This window comes from Microcaecilia unicolor, chromosome 2 (genome assembly GCF_901765095.1).
Source record: "Microcaecilia unicolor chromosome 2, aMicUni1.1, whole genome shotgun sequence".
NCBI lineage: Eukaryota > Metazoa > Chordata > Amphibia > Gymnophiona > Siphonopidae > Microcaecilia > Microcaecilia unicolor.
This window is the reverse complement of record NC_044032.1, coordinates 158,486,322-158,514,093: the sequence shown is the minus strand read 5'-3', so window position 1 is coordinate 158,514,093 and position 27,772 is coordinate 158,486,322. Positions and strand designations below refer to the sequence as shown.

General features: G+C 45.6%; 1 protein-coding gene across 8 annotated transcripts in view; it reads right to left on the bottom strand.

Annotated features, from left to right (window-relative positions):
* The window catches only part of PPIP5K2 (diphosphoinositol pentakisphosphate kinase 2), a 397,208-nt gene that overhangs the window by 267,621 nt on the left and 101,815 nt on the right, over positions 1–27,772 (bottom strand). For all 8 annotated transcript variants that reach the window (XM_030193432.1, XM_030193434.1, XM_030193437.1 and 5 more), the window contains 2 exons: positions 15,485–15,586; positions 14,627–14,788 (listed from right to left, as the gene is read on the bottom strand). In XM_030193432.1, the coding sequence (XP_030049292.1) occupies positions 14,627–14,788; positions 15,485–15,586 (264 nt within the window). The remainder of the gene's footprint in view (positions 1–14,626; positions 14,789–15,484; positions 15,587–27,772) is intronic.

Here is a 27,772-nt window from a genome sequence, read left to right as displayed (position 1 = left end):
TCCTACCATCTGTGAAAGGGAAGATGTACAATAAAGCTGGGTAAATTATAAAAATGGTACATGGATGGAGGGAACTGAAAAAGAGAATGGGGTGAAGATTACAAGATGTACTAGTGTTGCTAATAAAAGTTACTGGACAGCCAGTATAATGAAAAGATGTATGGAAATGGACATGCATAGTGGTACAAATTATTGGTATGTCTCGTTTAATGTTTCAAAATGCTTCAAATGTTGTAAAGAGAATATTTCAAAATATTTAATAAAATTCAAGTTAAAAAAAAGAAAATTCTTGCCTCACCAATCTACATTTCTTCGAAGGGGTGAACAAACGTGTGGATAAAGATGAGTCAGTCAATATGGTGTATCTGGAATTTCAAAAGGCATTTGACAAAGTACCTCAAGAACGACTCCTGAGGAAATTAAAAGTCATGGGATAGGAAATTCTGTCCCAAGATAGAGAACAGAGACTAGGGTTAAATTGTCATTATTCTCAATGGAGAAAGGTAGATGGTGAGGTTCCCCAGGGGGTCTGTGCTGGTACAGCTACTTTTTAACATATTTCTAAAATGATCTAGTGAGTTAATTAAATTTGCTGATGACACAAAGTTACTCAAAGTTGTTAAATTGCAAGAGGTTTGTGAAAAATTTCAATACGATTTTACAAGACTGGGCAATCAAATGCCAGATGAAGTTTAATGTGAGCAAGTGCAAAATGATGCATGTGGAAAAGAGGAACCCAAACTATAACTATATGATGCAAGGTTCCACATTAGGAGTCACCGACCAGGAGAAGGATCTAGGTTTCATTGTTGATATATTGAAACCCTCTGCTCAGTGTGCAGCGGCATCTTTTAAAGTTAGGAATTGTTAGGAAAGGAATGAAAAACAAAAATGAGAATATTATAATGTCTTTGTATTGCTCCATGATGCGACCTCACCTCGAACACTGTCTGCAATTCAGGTCACTGCATCTCAAAAAAAAAAGATATAGCGGAATTAGAAAAGGTATGGAGAAGGGTGACAAAAATGATAACAGGGATGAGATAGTTTCCCTATGAGGCAAGGCTAAAGCAGCTAAGGTTCTTCAGCTTGGATCAGATGGCTTAGGGGAGATACTAAGACTAGGGGGCATGTAATGAAACTACTAGGTAGTAAATTCAAAACAAACAGGAGAAAATATTTCTTCACTCAACATGTAAATTAAACTCAAATTTGTTGCCAGAGAATGTGGTTAAAGCACGGATTAAAACAGGTTAGGATAATTTCCTAAAAGAAAGTCAATAAGCCATTATTAAGATGGAGTTTAATCCACCGCTTATTTCTAAGATATGCAGCATAAAATCAGTTTTACTGTTCTGAAATCTTGCCAGGTACTTGTGACCTAGAGTGGCCACTGTTGGACAGGATTCTGGTTTTGATGGAACTTCAACCTGTCTCAGTACGGCAATGCTTATGTTCTTAATCACAGCCAAATTAAACACAATTGTGATCTGAAAAAGGGATAGTGGTCAATCTGAGGTCAGTGCTCTGGCCTAACTAAGCCAAGCAGCTCGTGAAAAACAAAGGAAACTAAGAGACGAAAGAACTCATTAAAACAAAGGGAAATTAAATAAGAAGAATAAAAAAAATAATTGCTGAAAAAAAGGAAAACTACCTGCACTGTGAAAGAGATATACGAAAAGAGTGGAGAACAAAAAATACATCCTTCTTGCTCTACAGAAAAAAATGAGACAGAGACTGGCATTTGTGTGGCAGGTGGAAAGACACTAGCACATGCACAGTGGAACGCTACTAGAATGTTCTTAGTCTCACTAGTCAGTGTCTACACTGGGCTCCATTGGATGACGTCACCCAGCTGAGAGAAATCGAAGGCCTGATTGTCCTCAGAGAATAAACAGACTTCAGGATAATCTTTTCAAGGACAGGTTGAATATTAAGAGGAATATGCCAGATATGAAGTTGCTGCTTGCATAGAAGACCATGAATAGATCAATCAACTGTATAGAGTTTCTGTTATCTTTAGTAACCCAAATACATTTGCATGACATTCCCCTTCCTGCTGAGGTGATAAAGGTCCCTTTCTTGCCATTCATTAAATGAATCTATGGTATAAGATGTCTTTAAGAGGACTCTATCCATGCTGGAGGAAGAGATAGCTCAGTGGAACTCCCATATAGTAGCTGTGTGATACAAGGGAGGATTTAGGAGGAACAAAATTTAGGTCTGCAAATCTTCTAATGCACTTTGCAAAATCTCAGGCCCAGATGATCAAAAGCAAACATGGGCACTACAGGCCATTAATGCTGGACTAGTGCCTGGCATTTGCCTATGCTCTAGGAGTAGAGCCGGCAAGCATGTGAAACAAAGTGCCCACTGGCTCTGACCGCTAACTGCATGCAAAAGAGGGTCTCCCACATTCTTCCCTTATGATCCATGGGCAGTGTGTCAAACAAGGGCGCAGCTCCCACTGCAAACCCTAAGCCAGCTCGGAGCTGGCATTAGAGTTTGCCAGCAAGGGAAGAATGGGGGAGACCAACAGAAGAAGTGTGACAGGTCCAGGATTTCACCAGAAGCTGTCAAATCTAAGCCTGCCCCTCAAACACTAAAAATACCTGGTGACCCAGAGGGAATGTTAGCCCCACCCCCAACACTAACAAGACCCTGGTGGTCCAATGGGACCACTAGTCCTCCATACCTGCTCCGGTACCCCATCTTCCATGTTCTACCTTGAAGTTGAAGGATGGAGGGACTAGCACTCCATTCCTCCTCTGAGGGTGCCTCCTCAAAATGGCAGCGCCTTGCCTGGTGTATCCTGGGATACGCTAGGCAGGGCTTAACTTCCATATAAGGGTTAAGCCCCACACAGCACATCGCAGGATGCACCGGGCAGAGCGTCACCATTTTGAGGAGACACAGGCAAAAGAGGGAGAAGGCCGCAGGGAGGGAGAAGAGGGGGTGCACCAGCGCGAGTGTGGAGGGCTAGTGGTCTCACTAGACCATCAAGGTCTTGTTAGTGTTTGGGGGGGAGGGGGGTCCTCTAGGCCTTGTGTTTGGTGGGGGGGGGGGGGCTTAGATTTGACAGGTCCAGGAGAAAATTGCAGACTTGTCAAACCTCTTCTGCTATTTGACAAATACGGGTTTGTTTTTTTTAACTGCTCTGACCTGTCAAACAACTTCTGCAGAAGCTTCAGCGAATGCCCAGGCACAATCTTCCCGCTATAGTACCCCTACGATCTGAGATAATTGTGCGGGCCTCTGACCATCTGCACCTCAGAGCATGGGGAGGAATTAGTGACTGGCCTTCTTAAGGCTTTGAATCAGAAGTAGGAAGGATACTATTGAAGCAGGACATTTAGGAAATCCCAGTAGAGGGGTTTCAACAATGCTGACAGTAAGTCAGGTGTGCTTAATGAGAGAGCAGGATAAAGGATGCACATTACCCCTTCAACTTCTAAGCAGCTTGTCGATCAAAGGAGAAACACAATTTGAAGTGTCTGTATACAAATGCTAGAAGCCTAAAAAATAAGATGTGAGAGTTAGAATATACACTAAAGGATGAGTTAGATATAATAGGCATCTCAAAGACTTGGTGGAAAGAGGACAATCAATGGGACACTGTGTTGACAGGGTACAAATTGTATCGCAATGCTAGAGAGGATCAAATTTGGAGGGGGGGTTGTGCTATATGTTAAAGAGAGAATGGAGTCGAATAAAATAAACATTCCACATGACACAGATAGCGGCGTGGAATCATTATGGAAGAAATTCCATGTGTGAAGGGAAGGAGTATTCTTATAGGGCTGTACTACTGTCCGCAAGGACATAATGAACAGATGACTGAAGAAATGTTTACAGAGATTAGGGAAAGCTGGCAAATCGGGCGACACTATAATAATGGGTGATTTCAATTGCCCCAATATTGACTGGATAAATGTTACATCAGGGAGTGCCAGGAAGATAAAATTTTTAGATGTAATAAACAACTGCTTCTTGGAGCAGCTGGTCCAGGAACTGACAAGAGAGGGAGCCAATTTGGATCTGGTCCTTGGTGGCGTGCAGGGCATAGAGTGAGAGGTGGCAGTGTTAGGTCCCCTGGGAAACAGTGATCATAACATGATCAAGTTTGAGCTACTATCTGGGATAAAACCGCAAAGGAAATCTACTGTTGCTCCATTTAATTTTCAAAAGGGTGACTATAATAAAATGAGGAAAATGGTTATTTTTATTTATTTATCACATTTGTATCCCACCTTTTCCCACTGTTAGGCTCAAAGTGGCTTACAAAAATATTGTAGTAAGTTACAATGCAAGAAGTACAATTTATAAAGAAACTAAAAGGATCGGCTGCAAAGGTCAGGACACTAAATCAGGTGTGGACATTATTCCATCTTGGAAGCCCAGTCCAGATGCATTCCACTTATTTGCAAAGGTGGAAAGAAGAGAAAACATCAGCCAGCATGGTTAAAAGGTGAAGTAAAAGAGGACATTAGAGCCAAAAGATTGTCCTTCAAAGAATGGAAAAAGGACCCAAATGAAGAAAATTAGAAGCAACATAAGCACTGGCAAGTCAGATGCAAAGCATTAATAAAGAAGGCTAAAAGAGAATATGAAGAGAAACTTGTCGCAGAGGCTAAAACTCACAGTAATGAAATTTTCAGGTACATCAGAAGCAGAAAGCCTGTGAGGGAATCCATGGGACCATTAGATCACGATGGAGCACAAAGGGCGCTCAGGGAGGATAAGGCCATAGCGGAGAAACTGAATGAATTCTTTGCTTCTGTCTTTAAGGAAGATATAAGTGATCTGCCTGTATTGGAAATAGTTTTCAAGGGTGATGATGTGGAGGAACTGAAAGAAACCTTGGTGAAAGTGGAAGACGTACTTAGACAAATTGACAAATTAAAGAGTAGTAAATCACCTGGCCCAGATGGCATACATACAAGGGTACTCGAAGAACTCAAACATGAAACTGCTGATCTGCTATTAGTAAAATGTAATCTGTCGTTAAAATTGTCCATAGTACCTGAAGACTGGAGGGTGGCCAATGTGACGCCAATTTTTTAAAAGGGCTCTAGGGTTGAGCCAGAAAATTATAGACCGGTAAGCTCAACATCGGTGCAGGGAAATAGTGGAAACTATTATAAAGAATAAAATTACAGAACATGTAGACAAACATGGTTTAATGGGACAGTGTCACCATGGGTTCAGCCGAGGGAAGTATTGCCTCACCAATTTGTTTTATTTCTTTGAAGGTGTGAATAAACATGTAGATAAAGGTGAGCCCATCGATGTAGTGTATCTAGATTTTCAGAAAGCTTTTGATAATGTTTCTCATGAGAGACTCCTGAGAAAATTAAAGAGTCATGGAATAGGAGGCAAGGTTCTTGTGTGGATTAGGAATTGGTTACTGGACAGAAAACAGAGGGTAGGGTTAAATGGTTATTTCTCTCAGTGGAGGAGGGTGAACAGTTGTCACGGTGGTGACGGTTTCCTTGTCTGTGCTCACCTCGCCCTCTGGTGGCCTGAACCGGTGGCTGCTATGAACTGTCACACATTCCAGACTTCAGCCAAGTCCGGTCCGGATCTTCCAGGCTGCCAAACTTGCTTTTCTTGTTTGTGCCTGAACAGCACCCATAGCTGCCTTGTGATTCCTGCAGGTGAACTTCAGCTGCTGATGGGCTTTATTAGCCACCTAGAAACTTCTGTGTTTGCTTTTGCATTGTCTAAGGTCCCTGGTATGTGGGTGTGCTCTGTGCATTTCTGCCTAGTCCAGTTCTAGTCTGAGTTTCTTGCCTGGTTCTAGTTTGTTTGTGTGTCATTAGCCTTGGTTTTATTGCTTAGTTCCTAGTCTTGTTTCTGGGCAGCATTTCCTTGTCTTGTGTCTGTGTTCCTTTTCAGTGGCTGCTTGGCAGCTTTCAGTCCTGACTCTCACCTGTCTGTGTTTCTGTCTTAGTGGCTGCCTGGCAGCTTTTAGTCCTGACTCTGTTGTGTGTTTCCTGTTGGTATCCAGTTCCTGCCCTGTCCTGTAAGTCCTGCCGGTCGCCTGCACCCAGGGGCTCAACTTCTGGGGAATGGCGGTCAAGCGCAGGTGAAGTCTAGCTGTTCCTGCTCTGCCTGTCCCAGCTTGTTTGAATCTGCTGCAACTCCAGTCCGGGGTTCCAGTCTTATTCTGCCTTGCCTCTGGTTTGGGGGTGGTTTTGCCTGCCACTGCCGCTCCACGGCAGTGGTCCAAGGGCTCACAAACCCTGTGCTTCCGTGAGAAGCCTGACAACAGTGGAGTGCCACAGGGCTCAGTACTGTGATTGGTGCTATTTAACATATTTATAAATGATATGGAAATAGGAAGGACTAATGAGGTGATCAAATTTGCAGATGATACAAAACTATTCAAGGTTGTTACAACACGTGCGGACAGTGAATGATACATACCTGTAGCAGGTGTTCTCCGAGGACAGCAGGCTGATTGTTCTCACGACTGGGTGACGTCCGCAGCAGCCCCCACCAACCGGAAGAAGCTTCGCGGGCGGTCCGCACGCAGGGCACGCCCACCGCGCATGCGCGGCCGTCTTCCCGCCCGTGCGCGACCGTTCCCGCCAGTTGAATGACAAGCAAAAATGATGAAAACGCAACTCCAAAGGGGAGGAGGGAGGGTAGGTGAGAACAATCAGCCTGCTGTCCTCGGAGAACAACTGCTACAGGTATGTATCATTCACTTTCTCCGAGGACAAGCAGGCTGCTTGTTCTCACGACTGGGGTATCCCTAGCTCTCAGGCTCACTCAAAACAAGAACCCAGGTCAATTGAACCTCGCAACGGCGAGGGTACAACAGAAAATTGACCTACGAAGAACAACTAACTGAGAGTGCAGCCTGATCAGAATAAATGCTGGTCCTGGAGGGTGGAGTTGGATTTACACCCCAAACAGATTCTGCAGCACCGACTGCCCGAACCGACTGTCGCGTCGGGTATCCTGCTGGAGGCAGTAATGTGATGTGAATGTGTGGACACATGACCACGTCGCAGCCTTGCAAATCTCTTCAATAGTGGCTGACTTCAAGTGGGCCACTGACGCTGCCATGGCTCTAACACTATGAGCCGTGACATGACCCTCAAGAGCCAGCCCAGCCTGGGCGTAAGTGAAGGAAATGCAATCTGCTAGCCAATTGGAGATGGTGCGTTTCCCGACAGCGACCCCTAGCCTGTTAGGGTCGAAAGAAACAAACAATTGGGCGGACTGTCTGTGGGGCTGTGTCCGCTCCAAGTAGAAGGCCAATGCTCTCTTGCAGTCCAATGTGTGCAACTGACGTTCAGCAGGGCGGGTATGAGGCCTGGGGAAGAATGTTGGCAAGACAATTGACTGGTTAAGATGGAACTCCGACACCACCTTCGGCAGGAACTTTGGGTGGGTGCGGAGCACTACTCTGTTGTGATGAAATTTGGTATATGGAGCATGAGCTACCAGGGCTTGAAGCTCACTGACCCTACGAGCTGAAGTAACTGCCACCAAGAAAATGACCTTCCAGGTCAAGTACTTCAGATGGCAGGTATTCAGTGGCTCAAAAGGAGGTTTCATCAGCTGGGTGAGGACGACGTTGAGATCCCATGACACTGTAGGAGGCTTGATAGGGGGCTTTGACAAAAGCAAGCCTCTCATGAATCGAACGACTAAAGGCTCTCCAGAGTTGGTCTTGAGGCCAGACTCTGATAAGTGCAGAAGGTATTCAAGCAGGTTCTGTGCAGGGCAAGAACGAGGTTCTAGGGCCTTGCTCTCACACCAAACGACAAACCTCCTCCACTTGAAAAAGTAACTCTTTTTAGTGGAATCCTTCCTAGAGGCAAGCAAGACACGGGAGACACCCTCAGACAGACCCAACGCAGCGAAGTCTACGCCCTCAACATCCAGGCCGTGAGAGCCAGGGACTGAAGGTTGGGGTGCAGCAACGCTCCGTCGTTCTGCGAGATGAGAGTCGGAAAACACTCCAATCTCCACGGTTCTTCTGAGGACAACTCCAGAAGAAGAGGGAACCAGATCTGACGGGGCCAAAAGGGCGCTATCAGAATCATGGTGCCGTGGTCTTGCTTGAGCTTCAGTAAGGTCTTCCCCACCAAAGGTATGGGAGGATAAGCATACAGGAGGCCGGTCCCCCAATGGAGGAGAAAGGCATCGGACGCTAGCCTGCCGTGTGCCTGTAGTCTGGAACAGAACAGAGGCAGCTTGTGGTTGGTCTGAGAGGCGAAAAGGTCCACCGAGGGGGTGCCCCACTCTCGGAAGATCTTGCGTACCACTCTGGAATGAAGCGACCACTCGTGCGGTTGCATGACTCTGCTCAGTCTGTCGGCCAGACTGTTGTTTACACCTGCCAGGTATGTGGCTTGGAGGAGCATGCCGAACTGGCAAGCCCAACGCCACATGCCGACGGCTTCCTGACACAAGGGGCGAGATCCGGTGCCCCCCTGCTTGTTGGTGTAATACATTGCAACCTGATTGTCTGTCCGAATTTGAATAATTTGGTAGGACAGCCGATCTCTGAAAGCCTTCAGTGAGTTCCAGATCGCTCGGAGCTCCAGGAGGTTGATCTGCAGATCCTTTTCCTGGGGGGACCACAGACCCTGGGTGTGAAGCCCATCGACATGAGCTCCCCACCCCAGGCGAGATGCATCCGTCGTCAGCACTTTCGTGGGCTGCGGAATTTGGAATGGACGTCCCAGGGTCAAATTGGTCCGGATGGTCCACCAGAGCAATGAAGTGCGGCAACTGGTGGAGAGGCGGATGACATCTTCTAGATTCCCGGTGGCCTGAAACCACTGGGAAGCTAGGGTCCATTGAGCAGATCTCATGTGAAGGCGAGCCATGGGAGTCACATGAACTGTGGAGGCCATATGACCCAGAAGTCTCAACATCTGCCGAGCTGTGACCTGCTGAGACGCTCTGGTCTGCGAAGCGAGGGACAAGAGATTGTGGGCCCTCGCTTCGGGAAGGAAGGCCTGAGCCGTCTGGGTATTCAGCAGAGCTCCTATGAATTCCAGAGACTGTGTTGGCTGGAGATGGGACTTTGGGTAATTTATCACAAAACCCAGCAGCTCCAGAAGTTGAATAGTGCATTGCATAGACCGGAGGGCTCCTGCCTCCGAGGTGTTCTTGACCAGCCAATCGTCGAGATATGGGAACACATGCACTCCCAGCTTGCGTAGGTACGCCGCTACCACCACGAGGCACTTTGTAAACACTCGTGGGGCAGAGGCGAGCCCAAAGGGCAGCACACAATACTGAAAGTGCCATGCGCCCAGGCGGAATCTGAGATACTGTCTGTGAACTGGCAGAATCGGGATGTGAGTGTATGCGTCCTTTAAATCCAGGGAACATAGCCAATCGTTTTTCTGAATCGTTGGCAGAAGGGTGCCCAAGGAAAGCATCCTGAACTTCTCTTTGACCAGGAATTTGTTCAGGCCTCTCAGGTCTAGGATGGGACGCATCCCCCCTGTTTTCTTTTCCACAAGGAAGTACCTGGAATAGAATCCCTGCCCTTCCTGCCCGGGTGGTACGGGCTCGACCGCATTGGCGCTGAGAAGGGCGGAGAGTTCCTCTGCAAGTACCACCTTGTGATGGGAGCTGAAGGATTGAGCTCCCGGAGGACAATTTGGTGGCAGGGAGGCCAAATTCAGGGCGTATCCGCACCGCACTATTTGGAGAACCCACTGGTCGGAGGTTATGAGAGGCCACCTTTGGTGAAAAAATTTTAACCTCCCTCCGACCGGCAGATCGTCCGGTACGGACACTTTGAGGGCGGCTATGTTCCCGTGGATCCAGTCAAAAGCCCGTCCCCGGCTTTTGCTGTGGAGGCGCAGGGGGCTGCTTAGGCGCACGCTGTTGACGAGAACGAGCGCGCTGGGGCTGTCCCTGTGCCTGACGAGGCCTTCGGGCCGGCTGGGTGTACCTACGCTTTGCAAAAGAATAGGGCACAGCCTGCCGGGCCCGGGAAAAAACGTCCACCTGCTGAGGTGGATGCTGAAGGCGCCCGGTGGGAGAGCTTGTCGAGGGCGGTTTCCCGCTGATGCAGTTGGTCCACCAGCTGCTCGACCTTCTCACCAAAAATATTATCCCCCCGGCAAGGGACGTCGGCCAGTCTCTGCTGGGTGCGGTTGTCCAGGTCAGAGGCACGCAGCCATGAGAGCCTGCGCATCACTATACCTTGGGCCGCAGCACGAGATGCCACGTCACAGGTGTCATAGATACCCCTGGACAGGAACTTTCTGCACGCCTTCAGCTGCCTGACCACCTCCTGATAAGGCCTGGACTGCTCCGGCGGGAGCTTATCGACCAGGTCTGCCAGTTGCTTCACATTGTTCCTCATGTGGATGCTCGTATAGAGCTGGTATGACTGGATGCGGGTCACGAGCATGGAGGATTGGTAGGCCTTCCTCCCAAACGAGTCCAGAGTGCGAGACTCCCGCCCCGGGGGCGCCGAGGCGGTATCCCTCGAACTCCGTGCCCTCTTGAGAGCAGAATCCACGACCGCCGAGTCATGGGGCAATTGGGGCCGCATTAACTCTGGGTCCGAGTGGATTCTGTACTGGGACTCTGCTTTCTTGGGGATGATGGGATTAGATAGCGGTCTCATCCAGTTCCGAAGCAGTGTCTCCTTGAGGACACTGTGCAACGGCACCGTGGAGGACTCTCTAGGTGGTGATGGATAGTCGAGGACCTCGAGCATCTCAGCCCTCGGCTCATCCACAGAGACCACGGGGAAGGGAATGCAAATAGACATATCCCTTACAAAGGAGGCAAAAGAGAGGCTCTCAGGAGGCGAGAGCTTCCTCTCTGGTGAAGGCGTGGGGTCCGAGGGAAGACCCGCAGACTCCTCTGAGGAGAAATATCTGGGGTCCTCCTCTTCCCCCCACGAGGCCTCTTCCTCAGTATCGGACATAAACTCATGTAGCTGAGTCCTTAACCGGGCTCGGCTCGACGTCGAGGCACCGAGGCCTCGGTGTCGTCGAGCGGTGGACTCCCGCGCCGGCGGGGACGAAGCTCCCTCCATCGACGTCGACAGGGACTCCACCTGCGTGGCGGTCGAGACCGGCGCCGCAAGCGGCGGCGGTGTCGACGGCCTCGGCACCGGGCTAGAGCTCGCCGGCGCCACAGTCAACGGCGCCGAGGGCGCAAGCACCCCCGGCACCGGCACAGCCTGGCGCATCAGCCCTTCCAGGATCCCCGGAAGGATGGCTCGGAGGCACTCGTCCAGGCCCGCTGCTGGGAAAGACGGGGGGGGGGGGCCGGTAGAGGTGTCGGTGCCGGAAGCTGCTCGGGTCCAGGAGACTGCACCGAAGTGCTGGGACCCTGACGCGTCGGTACCTCCACAACCGAAGGGGATCTCTCCTCCCGACGCGGACGCTTTGGCGTCGACTCCTCGTCGGTACCGAGCACCGAAGGCGACCGATAACGGTGCTTCTTAGATTTCTTGCAGTGCCCGTCATCGGTGCCAGGTGGAATAGAGGAGGAGGAGGTCGATACCCCTCGGTCCCGAGGAACCGGGTCAGACAGGGTTCGGTCCCGAGGGCCATGGGCCGAGGGAGTGACCGGGGCCGATTGCCCACGCGGCCTCTCACCCCTACCCTCACCGGAGGACCGGCGGGCCGACGGGACCTGTGCTCCTGGGGTCGATGCCATCGGTGCCGATTTCTCGGGCCTCGATACCGGTACCGAAGAACCGGCCGTCGATACCGATGTCGTCGAGGTCGACGTCGAGGGGCCGGCGCAAGTTCCAAAAAGACGGTCCCGAAGAACTTGCCTCGCAACTTGAGTCCGTTTCCGGAGACCAAGACACAAAGAACACGACTTGATATTGTGCTCCGGCCCGAGGCACTTGAGGCACCAAGCGTGGGTGTCGGTCTGCGAGATAGGCCGGCCGCACCGACCACACTTCTTAAATCCACTCGGGACCTTCGAGGACATCGACGGAAAAATCGCGTCGGCGAAGTTAAAGTCGTCGATGGTGGCGGTAAATCACACCTCGAAAAATAATCGACCGCGCGGCCACAAGGCCGCAACGCGACGCCCCCGCTAGAAACGAGGGAAAATAAAGCGCGTGCTCTCTCTTTTTTTTTTTTTTGAAGAGGAAAAAAGAAAGACTGGAGCGCGCGGCAACAGAAAACAAAAAAATAAACGAATTCGCGAAGAACGCGACGGTTTTCCGGGGCTGACTAACAGAGAGCTGCAATAGCACGACTCTCTCCGGGCTCGGAAAAGAAAGGACTGGCGGGAACGGTCGCGCACGGGCGGGAAGACGGCCGCGCATGCGCGGTGGGCGTGCCCTGCGTGCGGACCGCCCGTGAAGCTTCTTCCGGTTGGTGGGGGCTGCCGCGGACGTCACCCAGTCGTGAGAACAAGCAGCCTGCTTGTCCTCAGAGAATGTGAAATATTGCAGGAAGACCTTAGGAAATTGGAAGACTGGGTGTCCAAATGGCAGATGAAATTTAATGTGGACAAATGCAAGGTGATGCACATTGGAAAGAATAATCTGAATCCTAGTTCCCTGATGCTAGGGTCCACCTTGGGAGTCAGCACTCAAGAAAAGGATCTGGGTGTTGTTGTAGAGAATATGCTGAAATCTCTGCTCTGTGTGCGGCGGCAGCGGCCAAAACAGCAAACAGGATGCTAGAAATTATTAGGAAAGGGATGGTGAACAAGACCAAAAATACTATAATGCGTTTGTATCGCTCCAGGGTGCGTCCGGTTCTTGACTATTGTGTTCAGTTCTAGTCGATGTATCTCAAAAAAGATATAGCAGAATTAGAAAAGGTTCAAAGAAGAGCAATCAAAATGATAAAGGGGATGGAACTCCTCTCGTATGAGGAAAGGCTAAAGAGATTAGGGCTCTTCAGCTTGGAAAAGAGACAGATGAGGGAGTAGAATGAGTAGAAGTAAATCGATTTTTTACTCGTTCCAGAAGTACAAAGATTAGGGGACACTCAAGGAAGTTACAGGGAAATACTTTAAAAACAAATAAGAGGAAATATTTTTTCACTCAACAAATAGTTAAGCTCTGGAACTCTTTGGTGGTAACAGCGGTTAGTGTAGCTGAGTTTAGAAAATGTTTGGACAAATTCCTGGAGGAAAAGTTCACAGTCTGCTATTGAGACAAACATGGGAAGCAACTGCTTGCCCTGGGATTTGGAGTATGGGGTGTTGCCACGATTTGGGTTTCTGACAGGCATTTGTGACCTGGCTTGGCCAGTGTTTGGAAAACAAGATACTCGGCTAGATGAACCATTGGTCTGACTCAGTATGGCTACTCTTATGTTCTTACCTTGAAGAGTGTCTCTACGCAGGAGTTATGTCAGCAGATTGAGTTGATATTGTAATAGGTCATTAATGTAAGGACTGGCCAAATATTTTGTAATACCCCACAAACAAATTCATTAAAAATCTTTAGACGAACAAATGAGGTTGTTCTAGAAGGCCAGTAAAGCAGACAGATTTGTCCATAATTCTGCTAGGTCTGGAATTGAAGATCTTGGGGTCATTTCACAGAATATGAGAGAGGCTGAACTGGGCTGCTAGAGAAGTCCTGCACCGTATTTAAACTACTGGTCAAAAACAATCCATACTATCTGTGCTGTTGGTGCATGGAAACAGGTGCACTTACAGTAATCAGGCTGTGTCAATACTGTCCCTGAACTGTGGAGTAGATTGCACTGTAGCTGGTTGGGCAAGTTCGTATTCAAGGGACACACCTCAGAGCCTTCAGTATTGATACATCTGGGTACATTTTTCACTGTTGAAGGGGGAGAAAGACTTCACTTCAGGCCTATATGAGTATTTTAAAGACTGTTTCAAGCCTGAGAACCTCAAAAGAACTTTTTGGGACTTTCATAGATTCTTGGTACTATACCTTTACAATGGAGGAGGGTGGGATATCTGCCAAAGAACATCTGCAACAATATGCAATCAGCTCTTCATTTTTTTCTTCTGGGTGAACAGTAGCCTCTCTCCACCTCATAATGCCTTTGAAATCATTTAAAGTGATTTTTTTACAAGCTTGTGACTCACAGTCAGGTTGGATATGGTTGCAGCAGATGCAAATTAAACTCAGAATGGGTATCCAAGTTCTGGATTTTTCCTCAACTGTGGTAAGGAGCAGCACTCCGACACTGGTTGGGACATTCTTTAAGAATCTCAAATATGATTAAATAAATTCATTCTCCTCCCTCCCCCCTCGAGTGAAAAGACGAAAAACATCAGAAAAAGAACAGAGGTTAAACTTCTTTTTAAGAATCAGGAGAGCTTTGAGCTTTGTTTTCCTGTCTGGTCAGCAGAGTGCAAAAGCAAAAATGTGGGAAATGAGTAGGCCAAAGTGTGCAGAAAGAACCACGCATACTCATGAGTTTACGCTTAATTCTGAGCTCTGGGAGCTCTTGCCAGTGATTACGACATCACTCATTTTCTACCTGGCTGAATCCTGTTTCCTGATGGAAAACATTAAGTATTTGTTCAAAGTATTATTTAACACTAAATTTTATATTTAACTTTGGCTTCTTATTCTTCAGTTCAAATATAGTACAACCGTATACTAAATGTAATTCTAAGCATTTTAAGTACCAAATAACAGTTTACCATATAATCAATTTACCTTAAAAGCAAGGCAAACTTTCCATGCAATCAGCTTCTCTCTTGCATTAAGGATAACTGGAAACCTAACTTCCTTCCCCTCACTGTCTCGTTCTACTTTTCCATCAAGAGCAGGTGATTTTCGAGCTTCAGCATGTGCATAATCTGGACCAACTGTATAAACCTTTGACAAAGAATGGGTTCAGAAACAATTCCTTAATCTTTACATCAAACAAACCCAGCAGAAAATAAAGCAAGAACATGCAACACTTTGAACACAAAATTCTAGAAATATTGGCCATTATTCTAACATACATTCATATATAAACTGCAGCATTTAACTAGTATACAAGAAAAGAGTGAAAACATTTATCTTCCCTAGTACTAATATAGGAAGGATGGACATGAGTGTTTTGAGGCCTGTGTAGCAAGGGACTTGGTGCCCTGTTTACTAAGCCACGTTGTAGGCACGCAAACTTTTAGCGTGCGATGACAGAGACACCCATAGGAATATAATAGGTTCTATCATTAGTGCGCGCTAAAAGGTTTGCGCACCTACAGTGTGGCTTAATAAACAGGGCCCTTTGTTTGACAAGCAGCAGTTAATGGGCAAGGAATACCTGTACGAATAACTTGAGCTGCAGAGAAAATGATAGGAAGAGGGTGAAAAGTACTCTAGTCCCAAGAGATGGTTCACAAGGATCATAAGTTAAGTGCTTGTGTTTCTATAACAATGTTAAGTAAATATGTGTTTTGGTTGTAATTATTATTTTAATACAATCGTTACAGTTGTACGTCACTTTGGCTGGTCTTTTTTTTCTTTTTTTAACAAGACCAGGGAAGTGCTTAATAAAAATATTAAATAAACAAATCAACCAACCTTTACATCTGTGCCATCTGTAGGCATGAACTCTTCATAAATGTATGATCCAGTTTTTCTTACGTTGCTTTCTGGGGAATAAACACTGCTCCTACTGCCAATCTGGAAAGAGAATTTTTCAATTTAAATTATGGCAAGTTCTCTTCACAGGATTAGGGAAAAGAGTGAGCTAGAGGTTAGAGCAACAAACTGTGAACCAGACATACAAGGGTTCCTTCTCAAATCAGGCAACTCACTCTGTCCCACTACCTCAAGTACAGATTTAAGAGACAATCATAAGCAGATGGATCATCAAAGTAACATCTGCTTGCTTCAACCACTGCCCCATTTAATCAATATTTTAAAAAGCTTTTTAAATTCTTGTTTGGCAGACAAACAGATTGCAGGGACGTCCCACGAAAACAGTAAGCAGTCCTTAAGGGAGATGTGGAATTATGTGGCTGTCAACTCAAAATAAGCTGGTAAAAAAGTCTGGACCTATTAAGCAAACTGTATAAGATGATGATACGACGTAAGGCGGAATGGCAACTGATCCAATCCTGTCTCTTGACCTAGTTAGAGTAGTCAAAAGCATTATGTATCAGCTAGTAGGTAATATTCACACCACTGTGGACTTGGAAATTGTGGGAATGAAGGTGGCACTGTTAATCTCATCGTGGGGTTGACTGTGGCACATGTGGATGTAGTGGAGGAATTATAATTGCCCCTTACTGAGGTCCACCACTTAATCAAGATGCTGGAGTGCAATCAGAAACAGCCTTCTCCTGCAGCGCTATTTGTAAAATAGGAGTCACAGGAGCAACATCTGCATTGTTAGGCTTATAGAGAAGATTGAGGGCCCCAGTCCCATGGTGTTCTTTGCAACATGGCTGATGGAGGTTAGAATGAGGGAACCAAATCAAACTCATCTGGGTATATTAGGCTCTGATGCTGACTTTGACTCCAGAGAGATCGGGGCAGCCTTGTGCAGTGAACATTTGTGTGTAAAACTCTGTAGGCAAGGTACATCTTATGGAAGCTCACCCAAAAAGCTGACAGATACCAGAAAGCTAAATCTTTTTTTTTTTTTTAGGACTTTTCAGTGGAACTTCAACATGAGCATTCAGTTCCAGTGTGTTAAGATGATGCTGAGAGGAAGTGGAAATTCATATGCTCTATTATATTCCACTTGGCTGCAATAACACCATGATGGACAGACAAATATTTAGCTCGCAACAAGTGGTAAAACAGTTTGCCCAGACAGCCCAGTGAGTACTACCTACAGCAGGTACAAACTGATGTTATTTTGATGTGATATTAGGCCAGAGCTCTTGGAGAACAGCATGAACTCAGAATGGACTCAGATCCTGTCCATTTTTGCCGGGATACTACTTTAATGCTGTTTTCTCCACCTCTGTTTTTTTTTTTTAAATGGATTCTAAATGGGCGGTTTCCAGATGATATACTTATTTTGTTTTAACGGGTGGTCATATTAGGGCTGTGGAGGGGGTTGTTTCAAGAACTACAGAGCATGGAGTGAATGGCAAGTGGGGGTAGAGCATGTATACAAAGGCATATATCCAAGGGTACAGAAAGAACTCAAGCATGAAATTGCTGTTCTGCTGTTACTAATATATAAACTGTCATTAAAATCATCCATAGTTCATGAAAATTGGCGGGTGACCAATAATGCCGATTTTTAAAAAGGGTTTCAGGGTAGTCCGGGAAATTACAGACCGGTAAGCCTGATGTCAGTGCCTGGTAAAATAGCAGAAACTATAATGAAGAATAAAATTACGGAATATAAATAAACATGATTTAATGGGACAAAGTCAGCATAGGTTCAGCCGAGGGAAAGTCTTGCCTCACCAATTTGCTTAATTTCTTTGACGACATGAATAAACATATGGATAAAGGTGGGGAGCCTGTCGATGTAGTTTATCTAGATTTTCAGAAAGCTTTAGACAAAGTTCCTCATGAAAGACTCCTGAGAAAATTAAACAATTGTGGGATAAGAGGCAATGATCTGGTGTGGATTAGGAATTAGTTATTGGACAGAAAACAGAGGGTAGGGTTAAATGTTCATTTCTCTCAATGGAGGAGGGTAAACAGTGGAGTGCCACAGGAATAAGTACTGGGACCGGTGCTATTTAACATATTTATAAATAATATGGAAATCGGAGCAACAAGTGAGGTGATTAAATTTGCAGATGACACAAAACTATTCAAGGTTGTTAAAACGCATGCGGACTGTGAAAAATTGAAGGACGACCTTCGGAAATTGGAAGACTGGGCATCCAAATGGCAGATGAAATGAAATTTAATGTGGACAAATGCAAAGTGATGCATATTGGAAAAGAATAATCAGAATTATAGTTACCTGATGCTAGGGTCCACCTTGGGGGTTGGCCCCCCAGAAAAAGATCTAGGTGTCTTTGTAGATAATACACAGAAATATTCTGCCCAGTGTGCAGCAGTGCCAAAAACGCAAACAGGATGCTAGCAATTATTAGGAAATGAATGGTAAATAAGATTGGTAATACTATAATGCCTCCTTATCTCTCCATGGTGCGACCTCACCTTGAGTACAGTTCTGGTCGCCCTATCTCAAAAAAGATATAGTGGAATTAGAAAAGGTTCAAAGAAGAGCAACCAAAGTGATAAAGGGGATGGAACTCCTCTTGTATAAGGAAAGGCTAAAGAAGTTAGGGCTCTTCAGCTTGGAAAAGAAACAGAACAGATGAGGGGAGATATGATTGAGGTCTACAAAATCCTGAGTGGTGTAGTGAGTCAATGTTTTACTCGTTACAAAAGTACAAAGACCAGGGGACAGTCAAGAAAGTAACATGGAAATACTTTTAAAACAAACAGGAGAAAATATTTTTTCATTCAATGAATAGTTAAGCTCTGGAACTCTTTGCCAGAGGACATAGTAATAGCAGTTAGCACGGGTTTAAAAAAAGGCTTGGAAAAGTTCCTGGAAGAAACGTCCATAGTCTGCTATTGAGACAGACACAGGGAAGCTACTGCTTGCCCTGGGATTGGTAGCATGAATGTTGCCACTATTTGGGTTTCTGCCAGGTACTTATGACATGGCTTAGCCACTTTTGGAAATAGGATACTGGGCTAGAAGGACCATTGGACTGACCCATTTTGGCTATTCTTATATGTGTCAGAGCATGGTGTTTGGTGGAAGTCTTTATCTGGTTCTCTGATTTTGAGATGCTGGTATGGGGCATGTTGTATGGGTGTTGGGGGTCTGAAAGGGGAAGATTTGGGGGTTTGGTTTGTGTGGGAGAAGTGTATGAGACAGAAGAGAATTATATGTGTTTGAATGTAGGAGAACTGGGAGGTGGACAATTGATGGGGAGGACTTAAAGTACAATGTATGAGATTCTGGAAGTGGGGTGGGGAATTGGAGGAACAACAGTTGGGGCAAAGACAAATAGGTTGGGGGGGTGCAGGCCTGAGGTCCCAATTTTTATCCCATCAGATGGCATGTCACCTGGGTTTCAAGGCCAATTTGCTAGTTCCTTCAAGGAGGCTGAAGAGAGGAGAGAGGTAGTTTTCTGTAAAGGGAATGGGTGTGAGTGAGGAGAAGAAGTTGCTTAACAGGGCAGAGAGAGTGTTGGAGGCGTTATGTTTCTTGAAACTGACGGCAGGCACACCCACAACAGATTGGTTTTAATATAGTCTTTGGGCCTGGGATGGCACATAGTTAAAATTAAATGTGCACTGCGAGGGGAGATGGGACACAACTACAAATTGTTCTCTTAATGTACATTGGATGAGTAGCCCAATGAAATGAATTTGACTCCTCCAGATTTTTTCAGTGTTTAAAAGCATGTTATGTTTCTGCATGATACTCAATTATCACCAGCTGAACATGTGGAATTACAGTGGGACTGGGTGATGTCTACACTGTCCCATACACTTCAAGGAGCAAAGGTTCATAAATTCCTGTCTTTGCAGATACCAAGGTCCATAGTTGGATTCAAACAAAGGTTCATTATTTTCCAGTGTGAATTTAAGAGCTCAATGAATTCTAAATTATGTTGGATAATAAACTACAGGATTTGGGAAGTCTGCCACTGATCATGGGAGGTGACTGGAATGTTTGCCTGCATACTACAATCGACCAGTCTGGAAGCATGGGGATAGGATGGAGAAAATCCTGCAATCTTCACTAACTGGTGGAGAGGCTTGATAACTAACAGCCTTCAGGTAGCTTTTAAAATGTATTTTTTTCACAGAAGGGAAAAGTAAGATGGGGCAGAGTTTGAACAGTAGCTGAAAAAGAAAAATAACTGAATTAAACATTCTGGACCTAAGTGCTCCAATAATTTATAGATAATGCAAGCCAATTTGAATCCTATTCTCACAGAAACTGGCAACCAATACAGCTTAACAATGGAGTAGCCCTGCTGCTACATTCTGCAAGGTTTGATACTGTGATATCAAATGTTTAGTGATACTAGTATAAACTATTACAATCAGTGGTTTAGATAGGACTGAATGGACCTCGGCAGAAAAATTTAATTGGGGCCCCCCATTGTGCCATCTCTCCCAAGGAAGTGGTGATGGGGGAGAGGGTTAGGAACAGAAAGTGGAAGAATCCCTTCAGAGTTCCAGTAAACAATTCCTGCAAAACACATTCTATATACTGTATAGAAAACCTGCTACAGTGATCGAAACTGAAATGCAAGATATCAGCGATGCACATTTCCCAAAGCTGACATATTTACAATTAATAAATTCAGAAAAGAAAAAGAAAACTTCTTCTACGTTTGCCTCATCATACCTTTGGTCCCAGTGTCTCTTATCCAATTTTCTCTGTTTGTTTTTTTTACTTAACTCTCTTCCCAAGGTCTCCTGTTCTTTTCACATTTCTTCTCTATCTCCACTATCCATTTTTCTTCTATGTCCCTATCCATCCTGTCCAGCGTCTCCCCTCCCTCATGTTCAGCAACTGTCCTCTCAGTGTCCATAACCTCCCCCTATATTCAGTATCTTTCCTGCATCCCTTTCCCTCTCCCTATCTCATATCCTTTCAACTGCACCCCCACACCTGGTCCAGCCTTTCTCACTCTCTTCCTCCCACCAGTGGTCCAGTATCTCTCCCCCTCCGGCCCAGTCACTTTTTTCCCTCCACCCCCACCCCACGTCCAGCATTTCTCCCCTCCCCCTTTGCTCCAGGTCTCTCTCCAGCTCTCTCTCTCTCTCTTTCTCTCCCTCCCCTTTGCTACCCCCATAGGTCCTGCATCCATCCCCCCCCCCCCCATTTTTCTCCAGATCTCTCTCTCATTCTCCCAGCATCTCTCCCCCTCTCTCCCCTACCCTCACTGCAGGTCTGGCATCTCTCTAAATCCTCTTCTCCTCCCTCTCCCTCTGCAGGCCTGGTATCTGTCTATTCTCCTCCCTCTCTCCACTGGTCTGGCATCTCCCACGGTCCTCAAAACACGTACAGGTCACTAACAGAGGAGTGACTGAAACAGTCTGTCTCTGCCCAGCCCTGCCTGGGCCTTTCCTGTGCCACGTCCCCTCTACAGAAAGTTATATCATAAAGGTGGAATGTGACACAGGAAAGACACAAGTGGGGGCAGGAAGAGGCAACCGATTTCGATCGCTGCCTCTGCTGGCAACCTGTGCATGTTTTGATGACCACGAGGAGGACTGGGTAAGAGATACTGGAGTGCAGGGGGATGGGGAGGAGGGGTTGGAGAGATGCTGACCCCTTAGGTGGAGGTGGTGGCAGCTAAGAAAAGGTAGAGATGTCCAATTTGCAGGGATGGAAGAGAGGTTCACCACTGCAGACGGCTCCTACCATTGGGCAGTCCTGGGCATTTTGCAGGCTTGCTCAATGATAGCTACGCCTCTAGTAACAATAGTCAAGGTAAGAACAAATTTGTTTTTACATGACACCACATTTCTTATAATTGTCTTGACTTCTTTTTGTGCTTTTAATAGTCCACAAGCTTGAATCAAAAATTGTAGCGCATTAGCTATCAGATCATTATCCTGACTTTGAAGCTAGACTGGGTTACTCCAAGGCAGCAGCATATGGAAACCGAATAATCCTTTACTGGGCAGGTCATGCTTTCTAAAGCTGGTCCAGAAATTAATTCACTTTTCAGGATTTTCATATCCCAGAAAAGTAGTACTTAACTTTACATTGGAAGATGCCAAAGAACATATTGAGATGATCAAGTATATCAGCTATTTGCATCGGTGAAATAGGGAGACAGCTCTGAAGCTTGAAAACCAGATCAGACTGCTAGGACAGCAGCAGAAACTGTCATGCTCCCCCAGAATCCATAAACAGCTCTGCTTTGTGGGGGAATTGGAATCCAGTTTGCAACGTGCCTCAGGCTCCCCTTTATTGTCATTATTATTCAATGTGCTTCTCCAACCTCTAGGAACGGTATTAGAGAAATTCAATGTACCCTTCTTCATTTATGCAGATGTTATTACCATTATGTTCCCGTTGCTCAGTGATTGGACAACCACACTGAAAGATATCACTTATTGTGTAAAATTGATTGAAGACTGAATAATGGCAAATTGACAAACAAAACTGTGAGAAGACAAAGTTTTTGTGTTGAGTCCATTTTATTAATCTGTATTTCCCCAGAAGTTCTTTACTAGAACTAACACCTTCAGGTCGTGGCAGACAAATCTGATTGATTTCTTTGACTGGGTGACCAAACCGTTGGACGGGGGAGGGGCGCTAGATGTGGTGTACTTAGATTTCAGCAAAGCCTTTGACACAGTTCTGCACAGAACACTTATAAAAGAACTAAGTATTGTGTTCAGTTTTGGAGGCCGTATCTTGCTAAAGATGTAACAAGACTGGAAGCGGTGCAAAGAAAAGCTACAAAAATGGTATGGAATTTGTGTTGCAAACCGTACGAGGAGAAACTTGCTGACCTGAACATGTATACCTTGGAGGAAAGGAGAAATAGGGGTGACATGAAACAGACATTCAAATATTTGAAAAGTATTAATCCGCAAACGAATCTTTTCCGGAGACAGGAAGGTGGTAGAACTAGAGGACATGAATTGTTAAAGGAGGGGACAGACTCAGGAGTAACGTCAGGAAATATTTTTTCATGGAAAGGGTGGTAGGCACATGGAATGCTCTCCCACGTGAGGTGGTGGAGATGAAAATGGTAATGGAATTCAAACGTGTGGGATAAACACAAAGGAATCCTGTTTAGAAGGAATGGATCTATGGAATCTTAGAAGAGATTGGGTGTAAACACCAGTAATTGGAGAGTAAAAACAGTGCTGGGTGGTCTGCACCCTGATCATGGCTGAATAGATATAGATGGGCTACAGTGTAAATTTTAAGGGGCTTCGATGTTAGCTTCAGAACTTTTAGTACAGGAACAGTGCTGGGCAGACTTTTACGGTCTGTGCCCTGAGAAAGGCAGGGCCAAATCAAACTCGGGTATCACGTACCATGTAAAATGAGTTTATCTTGTTGGGCAGACTGGATGGATAGACCGTTCAGGTCTTTATCTGCCATCATTTACTATGTTACTATGAGTATCCTCGGTATTGGACCTAGAGTAACTGACTGGGTTAAAAATTGGTTGAACAGAAGGAGACAGAGGGTAGTGGTAAACGGAGTTTACTCTGAAGATAGGGATGTTATCAGTGGAGTACACAAGGATTCGGTCCTTGGGCCGGTTCTTTTTAACATCTTTGTTAGTAATATTGCAGAAGGGCTGTTTGGCACGGTTTGTCTCTTTCCAGATGATACCAAACTCTGAAACAGGGTGGACACCCCGGAGGGTGTGAATGACATGAGGAAGGACCCAGTGAAGCTGGAGGAATGGTCCAATATTTGGCAGCTAAGATTTAATGCTTAAAAAATGCATGAACTTGGGTCACAAAAATTCAAGGAAATGGTACAATAAAGGGAGCGAAGTGATTCTGTGTACAAAGGAAGAACGGGACTTGGGGGTGATTGTGTCTGATGATCTTAAAGATTCCAAACAGGTAGAAAGAGAGACTGTCACAGCCAGAAGGATGCTTGGGTGCATAAGAAGAGGGATGACCAGCAGGAACAAAAATGTAATAGTGCCCTTGTATAAGTCTCTGGTGAGGCCTCATTTAAGAGTACAGTGTACAATTCTAGAGACCGAACTTACGGAAAGATAAACAAAATGGAGTCAGTCCAAAGGGCAGCTACCAAACTGGTAAGTGGTTGTGGACATAAGACATATGGGGACAGGCTTATGAACCTCAACATGTATATGCTGGAAGAGAGGAGGGAGAGGGGAGATAGGATAGAGACGTTTAAATATCTCAGGGGCATTAATGTGCAGGAAGTGAGCCTTTTTCGAAGAAAAACTCTGGAATGAGGGGCCATACGAGGAAGTCAAGAGGAAATAGGCTTAGGAGGAATCTAAGAAAGTATTTCCTCATGGAAAAGGTGGTGGAAGCATGGAATGGCCTCCCGGTGGAGGTCATGGAGATGACTGTGTCGGAAATAGACAGGAAGAGTTAGTGGTTACAGAGGATGGGCAGACTGAATGGGCCATTTAGCCTTTATCTGCCAAAATGTTTCACTTTTGAATATTGCTCCACAATTCTTTAAGTGGAAGTAGATAATTGTTAACTTTTAATGTTCAAGTGAAATCATTAATTAGAAAGTCTTTCTACATGATGACGAAACTATGGATAGTACAGAACTACTTTGAACCAGCTAAGTTTAGACTTGTAGTTCAGGCGTTGATCTTGTCCAGATTAGATTTTTTTTTTTTATATTGGTCGTTCAAAGGCCCTGACTAAGCGACTGCAATTTGTTCTGGACACTGTGGCACAACCAATATATTCGGCCAGTAGGTTTGAGCCAATAACTCCATTACTTAAAGATTTGCATTGGCTTCCTCTTGATACTAGGGTAGTTTAAATTGTGCACTATTATTTTTAAAAATCATGTATGGTACAGCACCATTACATCTGGGTGACTTGACTACATTTTTAAATAATATTTCAGCGGGCAATACCCATATCAGATGTTATGTAACCCTTCAGTAAGACAGATTAAATTTCAAAAATTATTAGACTCTTTGCCTTACCAAGCTGTCTCGGTATGGAATTCATTGCTGCTGGAGATCCGCATGTTGACTAATGGCAAAATTTAAGATCATTGTGTACTTTTACTATTTAGATTGTTATTTAGTTAGGACTGGAATCTGAAGATTGTATTCTCCTGGTTTATTGTTTCAGTTTTTCTTACCGTAATCTACACTGAACCAAAATTTGGTAATTGCGGAATAGTACAAATGTATAACATAAGTGTCTTATGATTTATTAAACTAAATTATTACAAGCATGGTAACAGGACATGGAACTTACCGATTAAAACAGTCCTATGGCAGGTGGCAGTGACTATTATACCAAAATTGCATGACACGACTGGCAGGGTATGCTCTTCTAGGACTTGGGTAACATTCATGTTCATGCAGAACATGGCTTTCTTAGGCAGCATCGTGCTTTTTGTGGCTGAAGAACAGGGGGAGGGGGCAGTCATTTTGGAGGCTGAAGTCCAGCAAACTGTTGGAGAGCTACAAGCAGGGAAAAGTGCTAGCACAGATGGGTACATGATAAGAATTTTATAAGTTTAGAGAGGTATCTCTGCTTTTATGGGAGGTTTTCGAAAAAGATGGACAGCCATCTTTTTCTTCGCTAATACGGTTGGGCCCGGCCAAATGTCAGAGTTCGCCGGGTTTGAGATGGCCGGCATCGGTTTTCGGCCATAATGGAAAATAATGCCGGCGATCTCAAACCTGGCCAAATCCAAGGCATTTGGTCGCGGGAGGAGCCAGCATTTGTAGTGCACTGCCCCCCCCCCCCCCCTCATATGCCAAGACACCAACCAGGCATCGTAGGGGGCACTTCTAAAAATTAAAAAAAAAATAGCTCCCAGGTGCATAGCTCCCTTCCCTTGGTTGTTTAGCCCGCCAAATCCCCCCCCCCCCCCAAAACCCACTCCTCACAACTCTACACTATTACCATAGCCCTACATGTGAGTACAGTGGGTTTTGGAGGGCTCCCATTTACCACCACAAGTGTAACAGGTAGAGGGGGAATGGGCCTGGGTCCAACTGTCCGAAGTGCACTGCACCCACTAACAACTGCTCCAGGGACTTGCATACTGCCATAGATAATCTTGTGGCCCAGAGTGCAGATTTTGAAACTAATACGTTATTTGATTGGGAGCCAGTGCAGTTTTTCTCGTAGCGGTTTGGCGCTGTTGAATCGCGATTTTCCAAATATGAGCCTGGCTGCTGTGTTTTGAGCAGTCCATAGTTTCTTTATGAGTTGTTCTTTAAATCCCGCATAAAGTCCATTGCAATAGTCAGCATGGCTTAGTACCATTGATTGATAGTGCCTTTGTATCGGTCCATGGTGGGACCGCACCTCGAATATTGTGTTCTATTCTGGTCGCCGCATCTCAAAAAAGATAGTGGAATTAGAAAAGGTACAGACAAGGGCAACGAAAACGATAAAAGGGATGGGATGACTTCCCTATGAGGAAAAGCTGAAGCAGCTAGGGCTCTTCAGCTTGGAGAAAAGACGGCTGAGGGGAGATATGATAGAGGTCTATAAAATAATGAGTGGAATGGAACGGGTAGATATGAATCGTTTGTTTACTCTTCCCAATAATACTAGGACTAGGGGGCATGCAAAGAACCTACAAAGTAGTAAATTTAAAATGAGCCAGATAAAATTTTTCTTCACTCAACTTGTAATTAAACTCTGGAATTTGTTGCCAGAGAATGTGGTAAAGGCGGTTAGCTTAGCGAGGTTTAAAAAAGGGTTGGACAGATTCCTAAAGGAAAAGTCCATAGACCATTATTAAAATGACTTGGGGAAAATCCACTGCTTATTTCTGGGATAAGCAGCATAAAATGAATTGAACTTTTCTGGGATCTTGCCATGTATTTGTGACCTGGATTGGCCACCGTTGGAAACAGGATGCTGCTTTTGACACTGTCAATCATAGTCTTCTTCTTGCCACACTGTCCTCGTTTGGATTTCATGGCTCTATTCTTTCCTGGTTCTCCTCTTATCTCTCCCACCGTACCTTCAGAGTATATTCTGGTGGATCATCCTCCACCCCTCTCCCACTCTCAGTTGGAGTTCCTCAGGGATCTGTCCTTGGCCCCCTTCTTTTTTCCATTTACACTTCTTCCCTGGGCTCTCTGATCTCATCTCACGTTTCCAGTACCATCTTTATGCCGACGACACTCAGCTCTACCTCTCCACACCTGACATTACTGCTGAAACCCAGGCCAAAGTTTCAGCCTGCTTGACCGACATAGCTGCCTGGATGTCACACCGCCACCTGAAACTGGACATGGCCAAAACTGAACTTATTGTCTTTCCCCCCAAGCCCACCTCGCCCCTCCCCCATTCTCTATTTCAGTAGATGGCACCCTCATCCTCCCTGTCTCATCTGCTCGCAACCTAGGAGTCATCTTTGATTCCTCCCTCTCCTTTTCCGCTAACATCCAGCAGACGGCCAAAACCTGTCGCTTCTTTGTCTACAACATTAGCAAAATTCGCCCCTTCCTCTCTGAATACGCTACCAGAACCCTTATCCAAACCCTTGTCACCTCTCGCTTGGATTATTGTAATTTGCTTCTCACTGGTCTTCCGCTCATCCATCTCTCTCCTCTCCAGTCTGTCCAAAATTCTGCAGCACAACTTATTTTCCGCCAAAATCGTTTTACCCACACTAGCCCACTCCTCAAGTCACTTCACTGGCTCCCTGTCCACTTCTGCGTACAGTTCAAACTTCTCTTATTGACCTTTAAATGCATCCATTCTGCAGCCCCCCGTTACCTCTCCTCTCTCCCTACATTCCTCCCCGTAAACTCCGCTCGCTGGACGTATTAGAAAAAAGGGAAAAAAGACTAAACGTCAGCCGGCGTGGCTAAACAGTAAGATAAAGGAAGTCATTAGAGCCAAAAAACAATCCTTCAGAAAGTGGAGAAGAGAACCAACTGAAAGTAACAGGATAGATCATAAGGAATGCCAAGCCAAATGCAAAGCGGAGATAAGGAGGGCAAAAAAGGACTTTGAGAAGAAATTAGCGTTGGAAGCAAAAATACATAGTAAAAATTTTTTTAGATACATTAAAAGCAGGAAACCGGCCAAAGAGTCGGTTGGGCCGCTGGACGAAAATGGTGTTAAAGGGGCGATCAGGGAGGACAAAGCCGTAGCGGAGAAATTAAATGAATTCTTTGCTTCGGTCTTCACCGAGGAGGATTTGGGGGGGACACCGGTGCC